Source organism: Neltuma alba, unplaced genomic scaffold (genome assembly GCF_004799145.2).
Source record: "Neltuma alba isolate B1F8T4 unplaced genomic scaffold, ASM479914v2 tig00011794_pilon, whole genome shotgun sequence".
NCBI classification, from domain to species: domain Eukaryota; kingdom Viridiplantae; phylum Streptophyta; class Magnoliopsida; order Fabales; family Fabaceae; genus Neltuma; species Neltuma alba.
Genome location: NW_021636415.1, coordinates 393,234 through 405,386, shown reverse-complemented (window position 1 = coordinate 405,386; position 12,153 = coordinate 393,234). Strand labels below are relative to the sequence as shown.

Sequence of the window (12,153 nt, the reverse complement as noted above, 5' to 3'; positions counted from 1 at the left end):
TATTAATATTAATATTAATATTAATATTAATCCTTATTAACTTGTCCATATTAAAAGGTAAATGCAATAGAATTAGCAATGAGTTTTATTTTCTAACTTTAATTCCAGATTGTTTCATGTCATTACCTTTTTTAGATACTAGTGTCAATAAATCATGTAATATAAACTCTATTTCTACTTAGTAATGGTCATATGTGAAAAGATCCTTCCTTAAAACCACAATTTTGTAATGGTTTAAGAATTTAACCATGATAGAAAAAGAATTTGGTTAGATGATCAAAAGCTACCATGGTTATAAGGAGTTCGTTGCAAATCAAAGTCATCTAAAACCAACAACAATAATAATTAGGGCCCAAAGCACAATAACTGCGTACAAAACCATTCCAAAAATCTATCACACAAAGCCTTAAAGCACAAAAAGAGTAAGGGCTAAGCCCAACCTGTAAGTCATACTTGTTTAACTCAAACAGTCTCAAAATCATAACAACCATCAATGAGATAGAAGTTCTTTCCAAATGGTTACAAACTTGGATCCACAAGATTCATACATAATAAATCCTATGACCTTCAACTATTAAGTAAAATATGCTTCAAAATATAGTAATATAAAAGTATGAAAGAGATAGTTAGATAAGCACATACAAAACATGAGCCTAGCATAGTAAATTATAAAGTCATTACAAACCCAAGCCATGAGAGGCCTACTAAGCTATACTCGCCTAAACCTATGGTTGCTTTCCTTTATGATGAATGGTACCAAAAGGTTCTCTTAAAACTAGTAAGATTAATGGGATGAGACATAAAGTCTTAATAGCCAAAGCTTACTTTACAATATATATAAATAGGATGGTAAGCAGGTAAAATAATGCCATATACAAAATATCTTAAGTTAAAAATATGCAAATGCATATGCAACAATCAACACAGTAGCTTATACCTCCCGTTCATCATGCTCCTCCTTATAACTCCTTGACATAGACACAAACCACCTATATGGAATAACCATGTCAAAATTTAACTTACTCACATTGGTTCAATAGGTCCCCGTTGCCCTGTAGTCCAACTAGGGCCAAACAGGTGTCTACACAAAAGTTCTATCCTGATTTCAGGTCAGGAAAAAGGTAGAACTACAAGGATCTGACAAGAAGCCAAATACCTAATGATAGTCTTGGCATGTTGTACAAGCTTTAAGAATAATTATCCTCCATATACAACCCCAAACTCCACATATGAACCCCATGTATAGATATAACATAACAAATTAAGAATACAATCAACAACATAACAAATAGTATACTCCAAAACATTCACCTCTATAACACCACAAGGCACAACTTCCAATACAAACATATAAAAGCAAAATACTACTTACTTCACCAATAGCTTATATATAATAGAATATATACTTTTCATAATGCTTTACCAGTAGGTTAATATAGTTTGAAAGGATTTAGAAAACCTTACAATCCATATTGAGCATATAAAGCAAAGTAACATCGGTTACCTCAATTCCAAGCTTAACATTTGGCTTGGACACAAGGTACTTCCCCACGATCGGGACGCAAGCTAATCTACATCACCATGCAGATTATAGTCAAACACAAGCAAAAATCAAAATACAAAACTCAAGAAACCTTAGATCTCACATCATACAACAACTCCTACAATCTAATTTTCTCAACTTATAACCAAAACTTTCAATTTAAAGTTGTAGTCATCAATTTCTCTATCTAATTAACTTATTAGACTCCTTGATTATCCTCAAAAATAATCACTCAATCAATCCTTAAGTCATATACTTAGAAAATTCAACATTTAGCATACCCAATGTTCAAAGACCATCAATATCAATAATCTAAACTGATTAATACTCTTATCTATCCTTAATTAACAAAACTCAATTAAAAAAAATACCATTTTAATCACCACATTATCAAAACCCAATAAATCCCATTTTCAATATCAAACCCTAACCTCCAAATTCCATATAAATCAAAATCCAACAAAAATAAACCAATTAAACCTCTTATCTAACACAAATAACTCTAAGAAATCTAAAAATTCGGTCAAAAACTCAAAAAATTTGAAATCAAGAGCCCTAGAAATCCTAACTTTCAAATATGAGAAAAAAAATAAAAGAAAAAGATTTTAAAAAAACAAGTTAGAATCACTTACTAGAAGCTTTGGAAGCTCAAAAACACTTCCCAAGACCAAAAATCACAAGCCCTAGTAAAGCTCTCTCATTTCTCTACAGTGAACTTCATAAAAGCAATCAGATCTCTCCTTTGTGATATTCACCATGAACGTCACCGCATTGAAGAACATAAAGAGCATCTTTCTTCCCCCTTCTATTTCATTTGCCGTAACAAACCTCTCCTCTTGCTATCGGAAAAAACACAAAAAGCTACAAAACTGTCTCAAAGTAACCTCTAGCTTATCCCTTTTTCCTTCTTCGCCTTAAACAACCATTATCACTTCAAGATCCAATTACAGTCAGGCTTAATCACTCTTAAATTCTTGATTTAAAACCAAGATGTCACAACATGCACTGCCTTTACGCATAACATATGGGCTTAAACAAGACAAATAGGTAATATATACTGATAGTTAATATAAAAGGTCCTTACTTATACCCATCCTTTAAGCTAAGTGGAAACCTAAATACATAGGAACTTTATTGAATACTATCATCAAGGAACATTCTCAGAGATCACCACCATTGACCACTTGCCTCCGAAGGCTAGTGCTAGGGGAAGGTACAAAGTATTAGTATGAAGATCCTCAAAGTTCTTGGCATTATGGTCTTCTTGCCCCTCGTTAGGCATCATGGACAAAAAGAAACCTAGAGAAATGATTCTATGGATGTTCGAACTACTTTGAGGTGCATTCATTTCATTTGTAATGATCCAACACCTCTAGGTTCTGATCACCAATCTAAATATGTAGGACGGATGTGGATACTACAAATAGCACGACAGCAAGGTGCCTAAACGCGTGAAGGTTGGCATAAATGCCCTCGTGGAGCACATTAATCAACTTTTGCTAGACAAAATGTTCCTCTGTATGGAACTAGAAAACCTTTGGTCAGTGAAAAATACAGCTTTTACAAATAAGGGCATCAATCAGGTACAATATGAACCTAATGAACTGATCTATATTGTTATCTCTACCAAAACCTTGGGTTGGAACAAAAATAGGCAATTGCATGCAACACCTCAAAAATATCATGGTTTACTTCAATATTTGTGCTTTCCTTTTAGCTTTGATTATAGCTCCGTGATGAACACTAGGTATCAGATAGACAAATATCACTATCTTGTTTAGGGTTTCAAGTTTATTGGTAGATGGTATCAGATAGACAAATATCACTTGATTAACAACTAATTACGAACTCCTATAACATTTAATCCATAAATAGTAACCTGCCCAATTTCATCCCATAATGTAACACCTCAAAAATATAATCCATATATTTAACAAAATCACTTCATAAATAGCTATTTTTAATGTCCAAAACAAGCACAAAAAGCATGTGTATCTCTAAACAACAAAATATGTCATGGTTTTAAAGCAAATCCTTGGAGTGTCTTAATAAAATAAAATAATGAGGTCTTAGGATCATAGTAAATAATAACATAACATGTGCTCAAGAAGTACAAAAGAGCCTTTGTGGCTCACTCCATTGGTGTCTTTCCTTGAGTCCTATCAGGTCTATCACCTGTAGAAGTTAACAAAAGGGATAAGATTTAACGTCTTAATAACAATTGAAATCCCTAACATATACAAACCAAAAACACATATATATTTTATTAAAACTATATATATATTTGTATATATTTATGTACATCAAGTGCCATAAAGTGTACCAAAATTCTATCATTAAATCAACAACATAATCAATTCATATTTTGCAACAATAAGTGTATTATGTAGCCTACCCCATATCACTGCTCATCCTCATTCTTCTACTTGAAGCTATAGGCTAACACATAGTCCAACCAAAATTAATCCACTTACTAGATTGTCTAAAACTCACCAATACTTGAGATATGCCAAGCCAAAGATATAAAGCTCAAGTTTGAACTATGGCTTCCCTTCTTAAAAAAAAAACTAAGGAGATGTCACATATTCCACAATTCTAATGTAATATAATCCTAGGCAAAAGACGACATAAAAGAAGGGACCTTGAAAAGTGTCATTCACTATGTACTTAGTGATAGCATATCACAAGGTAATTAAATAGCATACAAATCTCCTTTTGACCTCAACCCATCACAAAATGCATATGCCATGACAATAATGTTATAACAGACTATACCAACAAATATCAACAAATATACTATTAATCTCAAAGGAATAAAATCCAATACAGATCATCAACAATACAATTCATTATAAATCAATCATTATAACTATGAAGATAGTTATTACCAATATTAATTAATAGCATAAGTCATGAGTGAAATAGGAATATTTTTTAAAACTCTATTTATTATTATATATAACACATATATACATTTCATACTAAAATAATTAATTTATAAGGTATCTAACAATAATAACATCCATAAACAATTAATATGTATATGAAAGAAATTTCAAAGTTACCTATTACTCCTGAACCTAAGGTAAACACAATTGTTACTCCAAAGCTTTCAAAGAGAGTCTATAAAATCACAATTGCAAGTATCTATCAATATATAACTCAAAACTTATTCAAAAGCCATCTGAAAGTTACTCGTAATCCTAAAGCTACCCTCCAAAACCCGTCTATTATATATATAATATTTAATGATGACTGGGAATAAAATTATCATATGCTTTTATAACATAATGTAAAACCCTTAACCTCAAAACATTATAACTCATCACAAAATCACTACTATGGTAGAAAAGGAAATCTGTTAGATGAACTACCATAGTAGGAAGAAATTTGCATAATTTTGAATTAACATTTAAACTCGGTTCTACTCAAAGTCCGTTGCATGCAACTGAAATCATTCATTTACATCTACTGGGCCTCCGAGCCTCCGGCCCGGATAACAACAGACATCACATCAGCCCATCTAAATGATTCCCAACAAAATAATCCAGAGTTTCATAAGACACTAGCAGTGGCCTCCGACCAACCAAAATAAGGAGATACATTCTCTCCAGTTTACAACAAGGCCGGGTAATCAAATATTTCAAAAAGCAGTCCTAAATGTGGCAATATATACTAGCCATACATATACAAAGGCTAGAGGCCTAAAGCTAACCAAGCTCAAGCCTCTGCGTCTCTTCCCGATGGCCCACGCCCGGAACCTTCACCTGAAAACATTGTAAACCACGGGGTGAGACAAAGTCCCAGTAACCAACCTTTCCAATTCTAGGTACTACTAAATAGGTGCTTGTGAGGTGTCAAGTGGGACAGTTCACAAGTAATATGATAACAAGATAGCCACAACAAGTTATGCAAGTGCGATGATGCAATTCCCATCAACCATATCCCTCACTTTGGGGGATTTTCATAAGCCGAACCCGGCCTATCCCTCACTCTGGGGGACGTAGGGAGCCAAAAGGCCTATCCCTCACTATGGGGGACGTACTGAGCCAACCATCATGCATTAATGGAGGCCTTACCACATGGTAGTAACTATCAAAAACTCTCACCAATTCCCACTTCATGCATCATGCTCAACCATAATCAAATAGTAATTGAACATTTCATAAATAACTTCATTCAGTGGCATATCTTTCACAATTTCAAGATTCATTCATCATCAATCAAAACCCCACAAGACGGTTTTCCTTTTTACATATACAACATGCAATTTGAATATAATTGTTACTCAGAGCACAAAACATAAATCTACTCACAATACCACAGAAGCAAGTACTAAGGATTGGAAAGTGGTTACCTCTCGCCTGAGCAAGGAATAACAAACCAACAATGTGGCCCCGTGCACCACCAAGACTCACAACCAGTCTACACAAGCACACAAACACACAACCACCATGTATTAGCTTTCAAACTAATAATGTGGCCAAAACAACACTTGGGGACACAAAATTCCTATCTCCCATCAAAACTCTACCCAACTCAAAGGGTGTAACTATCAAGGCAACACTCCATGGTCATACCAATCCATTAAAACCTTAATTCCTTTCCAAACATCAATTAAAATTCATAACCTCAAGGACCCACTATAGGAATTCTACACCCAAACATCTATTTTGAACAATTGAAGTTCTAACAACAATCTAAACCGATTAAACATCCAATTTAACCCTCCTTAACATAACCCAAATCACAAAACTCAGAATCAACCTCTACATTGTCAACCTCAATCACAAACCTCCCATTTCCATAAACCCTAACTCCAAAAATTCAAGATTCTTTAAATCCAAGAAAACTACACCGATTAAATACTTAGACTAACCTAAAGCAATTAATTAAACTCAAAACAATCGGTCAAAAACCTCAGTTCCATCACAACCTAGAAAATCCTAGGGTTCCAGCAAAAATCCTTAGAAATTCCAAGAAAGAAAGTAGATTAGAGGTTAAAATCACTTACTTGAGGTAATGGATCCTTAGAAATGTCTTTCCCAAGCCTCAACACTGAAACCCTAGCAGAGCTCCTCTCTCCTCCTTCAGATTTTCTAATTTTCGCACCCATATCTTCGCCGCGGTGAACTAATCCCGAGAGGGATTACTCGCCTGAAAACCCCACTTCGCCGCGACGCAAGCTTCCCGAGAGGAAACTCTCGCTCGCCCAGAAAACATTCACCGCGGCATACCCCTACCTTCGCTGCAGCGAAACCTTTCCGAGAGGGAAACCCTGCTCACCTAAACAACTTTGCCGCGGCCAAACCTACCCGAAAGACAACCCCTACCTGGAACTCCCGGTGCGCCACGGCGAACATATCCTGAGAGGGGTACGTTCACCTATTCCTCCAACATACCTCAAATCCAACCCAAACACCAAGATCAAGATTAAATCGCTAATCTATCCTTAAAATCAACCAAAAGAGGCTATTAAAACCCGACAAAACTCAGGATATTACAATTCTCCCCAACTAAGAAATTTTGTCCCCAAAATTCAAGCAATCACACAAAACACCACACAAACAAACACAAAACACTTACTAAGAAGACAAACGAGGGTAATCACGTCGCATCCTTTCCTCTGTCTCCCAGGTGGCATCACCAGGACTCATGCCCTTCCAGAAGACTTTCACCAATCGAATGGTCTTATTCTTCAACTGCTTGTCCTTCACATCAAGGATCCTTTCCGGTTCAGCCTGGTAAGTTAGATTGTCATCCAGCTCCACCTCCTCAGGCTCTAAGATGTGAGACGGATCAGGGTGGTACTTCTTTAGTTGGGACACATGGAACACATCATGTACGTTGGACAGGTGCGGTGGCAAAGCAACTCGATAGGCTACTTCTCCAATTCTCTCCAGAATTTCAAAGGGTCCAAGAAATCTAGGAGATAACTTTCTCGCTTTAATGGACCTCCCAATACCAGTAGTAGGCGTGACCCTCAAAAACACATGGTCACCCTCACAATTTCAAAGGGTCCAAGAAATCTAGGAGATAACTTTCTCGCTTTAATTATCATATTAATTTATGTCTTTTTTAGTAATCTGTATATATAAAATGTACTTCTAATAACAACTATCCAAACACTCTCACTTCTCAGAATCATTTTTTCACAAAATTTATTCTCCTCAGAATCTATTTTTTAGAAGCTATTCTCCAAACTATGGTTTGGTTTCATCCCAACACCCCCCTAAGAGCAAGGAGTGCGTAGAGAAGAAAGAAAAATTTATAGGAGATGGATTTAGGCTAGGATTTTGTTTGTTTATTTAAAATCTTATTATAAAAATAATATAATATTTTTTTAAAATAAAAACAGTGGCATCAATATTATTTTTATTCCACGTACATATCTAAACTAATTATTTGATGAAAGTATTTCCTCTTCACATATTTCTTTCTATGATTATTTTCTTTATTTTAAATTTTATTATTTATAATTTTATTTTATGAAATAAAAATTTATTATATATTTTTCAACAATATTTTTAAATCATTTTATTTTGTTAAATAAAATTTTAAACCATAATGGATAATAAATCTTAAAACAAATAAATAGGGGATGTTAAGCGTAACTTGGCCATATCAGGAAAAATATAAACAACCCATGCAATATGAAGCCCAATATGCTATAATATCTATATCTACGATCTATAATCTAAAAAAACAAATGGTATGACCCTTCGCTCTTATAAATACGAAATAAATAAAAAAAGGTATTAAATGATTACATGATCAGATAAATACGAAATATGCATTAAATTTATAAGTAGATAGCAATATATATACAGAAGATGTTTAATATAGAATGGTCTAACATATGTATGCGGATGAGATGTGTTGGGAAAAATGAAGTCTATGGAAGAACAATTCCGTTTCCATCAAAAAAACAACTGGAAGGGAAAAAAAATGGTATAACCCTAACTCCAACTTGCCCTCCTGATGGCTTGCTCCATGTATGGTTCATCAGTAATGACAAAGACGCGGCTTCCATCGCAATATGAACTTGCCCGGCTTCGAATTCTTCCTGGAATTATTTAACACAATGTATAATGAAATAATGGAAAACATAATGAAAAACGCAAGATGATCAACAAAACCAAACATGAAGCCGTGCATCATAACATAATGACCACCTTCGTCTCTTTAATAGATTCACCACTCCTTGAACCATCATAGCAGTGGATGAAGCTATGCATCAACACAGTACACCTGGAACGCCAAATGACGCCTTCCACCCATGGAATGGGATGGATAAGTCCTACCCCCTGCATCTTTATACAGTTCCTGTTATTATGATGATATCATTGTTGCAATAAATTAATTAAATTAAAGATGTGAGGACCTTGTTGGTGGGCGATCTGTAAGTACCTCTGTAAGCGTTCTTTGAGCCTGGAGGCATGCCCTGGCTTTGGTGAGCTCCCGGGACCCAACTCACCTAAACTTTTTTTCACCAAAAAAAAATTAATTAAATTAAATATGACAATAACAGCAGTGGGAGGATATAGTATTACAACATCTCAACTGCACGTGTGGCGGCAGAAGAAGTGGATGAAAACCGAATGGATGATTTTAAGTGTGGCATCAAGTTGGATAGGCCTTGAATTGGCGGGTAATTAGCAAAGCCCACTCGTTTTGAATTTCAAATTCCATATCCCCACAACTATCTGAGCACTTGATGTCGGCGTACACGAAGCCCCATAAAATATTGCAAGCTAATTGTAAGCCATCCCAAGTTTCAAAATGCTTAGCATGAGCCGGCAAATCCCTTTGGAACAGTAAACTGTGTGCGTAGCTGATATGGAGCCATGGAAGAGCATTAAAACATTGATATGCAAATGATTATGCCACAATTTGTGAGTAGGGGTGTGTAAAAACCTAGCAATCCCATCCCATCTGGTCTACTGTGAGATTGTGTAGTTGTTTTTTTTTGTTTTTTGACCTGATGAGATTATGTAGTTCAGTCCAATCCCAATAAGCCTTTTAATGAACTCGGACCAAATCAAACCAGATTGGCTAATTGAATTGGACTAAGTTATCAACCTAGTTATTAGACCGTTAGGTCTAGTCCAATCTGCTTTTAGGTGAATTTCTTTTCAATATTTTGTAATTTAGATAGTGCTTCTTACAATTGTTATATACTATTTAGATATTCTTATGAATTTATTACTAAGTTTTAATGTTTTAGGATGAGTTTATATTATTACAGATATTTTTACTATCTTAATTGTATTTATCAAGTTGAAATATAACCTTTCATGAAGGAAAAAAAGCAAATCAAGATTTTAAACTCCCAAAACCAGCCCAAACAGTCTAGGGAACCAAATTTGATCTAGCCCAACCTTAGATTGAAAATAGGCAAGACTAGATCAGACCACGAGTTATTTTGTTCAACACAGGATCTTCCCTGCAAAGTATTTTTCTAGTAGCACTCAATATACTAAAATAGTTTTTAGAGCATCCAATACCCAAGATTATTTTTCTAGTAATAGTTAGGGTCATAAGTTTTTGAGATGCTCATTGTTACAAAGAAAATATTTTAAAGAGAGAATTGCACCCAAAAAAATTATTTATTATAAGTGAGAACATGTTCACTGACACATTATATACAACTGCAGGGTACTTGATAATAATTCCCCAGAAAGATTCATCACTTCCCCTTATTCTTTTTCTCCTCAGTCCAGAAGCTCCTCCAAGAGTTTATCATCCAAGTACTTGAGCACTTCATGGCGGCTCCTCAAAGGAGCTGAAGAAGATGACGTTGCAATGTTAGAACCAGGGTGATATTCATTTGGGAAGCTGAGAAATGCGAATGAGCCTCTCATGCAGCAAGCAGCTTGGGCCTCGTCATAAGCCCTGGCTGTTTCCTCCACTGCGTCAAAAGTACCCAACCACACTCTGCCCTTGGATTGTCTACCCCTGAATCTCCATCGCGACTCGCAAACTTGCCCCATGGCCACCTTCACTCCCTGGTACCGGACGCCCAGCTTTATCCATGCACGCAGGAGTAGTATATACTTAGCTTGTTGATTTGTCTTTACTTCCATGCATCGTGTTGAGTTTATGTTGTGTGCATATATTTTTGGCGGCATATGCAAAAGTCATTCATGCAGGCTTAACATGAATGAGGCAATGAAGCAGAGGAGACAAGGAGGCAGCGCCATGCTGCAGCTGGCTTTCACATGTCAAGTTTATTTTTGCCGTGAAGTTTTATTTCAGTAATAGGATATCCCAACGGAAGTCATCACAAAAGAAAGCTATGTACAATCTAAGGTCACACTAAATATAGGAAATGCAATAATATATATTAATAATCAACAAGGATTTATCCAAATGGGAAAGGATTTGGTTCTTGCAGCATGAGGTTCTAAGTTTGAGTCTGGGTTCGAAAATACTCAAATATAAGATTGTGTGTTAGCATATAAATACTTAGTTTCATCCCAAAGCCTTTTAATATTGGTGTTTTGCATGTGAAGTTCACTAATGGCGAACGATGTGGGACCAATGAATGTGGGGAGTTGTGTGACAACCTAAAGGATGATGCCCAATTACCACAAAATATAACCCGAGTGTTGTGCAATTCTTGACTGTAGTCATCGAGCATGAATAAATCACCAGCACAAGAAGAAATCCACAAATAAACAATGGAGACAGAGACGGACATATCACATATATGAAGATCATACCGAAGCAAAGTTTGAAAGGAATGTATCTCCCAAGAGTGAGCAAACTGGGAAGGAGAAGCAGCTATAGACAGAAAGCAAATGGTGGAAATGAGGGAGAAGCGGACTGCAAATGAACAGAATCAAAACATTTTGCATGGTGGATAGAGTGGGAGTCAATAGCAACACCAGCCCCTGGTACAATAACAATTGAAACACCCCTAATAATTATTGTCAAGAATGGTGTGACAGAAACGGTGAAAAAAAAAAAAATTTGAAATTAGTTCCATTGAGAATAAAAGATGTAAATGCTACCAGCACTAGAACTTAGGCAAACAGGGATTCAGTTTTTGCACAAACAGAAATAATAAACTCAGGTCGCCATTTCATTTGCGCAAAAGCTTGAATACTTTGGTTTGCCTATATTCTACTTTTAGTATGACTAGATTGTTTCCTTAGCATTCACATTTCTAATAATCTAATCCTTAACAAAAATAATTCCAAAATTTTCTCCACTATTTCTGTCACACCATTCTTACACATTCTTGCCCGTAATCATCAGGGGTATCGTAACTGTTAGCTCTTCCAATTTACTTGAACACCCAACAGGGGTGCAGCATTTCAAGATAAGAGCCTAATGAGAAAAACTCAATGAAATATAATACATCCCTTTTCAAAAATATGAAATTAAGCTATTCAAAATAACTATTGCATGATGTGAGATTAGGAATTATTATTACAATTTACTGTAACGAATAAAATCATTTAAATATCCTCTATAGTTTTTTTGAATGGAATCTTTCGTCAACATAAGAAGTGTTTAAATAATGTTACAAAATAAAATGTTCAAAAAAAAATCAATGAACACCTAAAATTGAAACACATATATATCAAATAAATATATTGCCT

At 35.2% G+C, this 12,153-nt stretch overlaps 2 protein-coding genes across 2 annotated transcripts; both read right to left on the bottom strand.

Moving 5' to 3' along the window:
• Window positions 1-7,128: 7,128 nt before the first annotated feature.
• On the bottom strand, window positions 7,129-8,984 carry LOC114718048 (uncharacterized). The gene is made up of 3 exons (XM_028903297.1): window positions 8,954-8,984; window positions 8,518-8,609; window positions 7,129-7,545 (listed from the first exon to the last, which is right to left on the bottom strand). The coding sequence occupies exons 1-3, from the start codon at window positions 8,982-8,984 to the stop codon at window positions 7,129-7,131; spliced, it is 540 nt and encodes a 179-aa protein (XP_028759130.1).
• A 1,273-nt stretch (window positions 8,985-10,257) lies between these two features.
• Window positions 10,258-10,629, bottom strand: LOC114718047 (ethylene-responsive transcription factor ERF096-like). Its single transcript, XM_028903296.1, has one exon. It carries the CDS (start codon window positions 10,627-10,629, stop codon window positions 10,258-10,260), a length of 372 nt encoding a protein of 123 aa, XP_028759129.1.
• Between the last annotated feature and the right edge of the window lie 1,524 nt (window positions 10,630-12,153).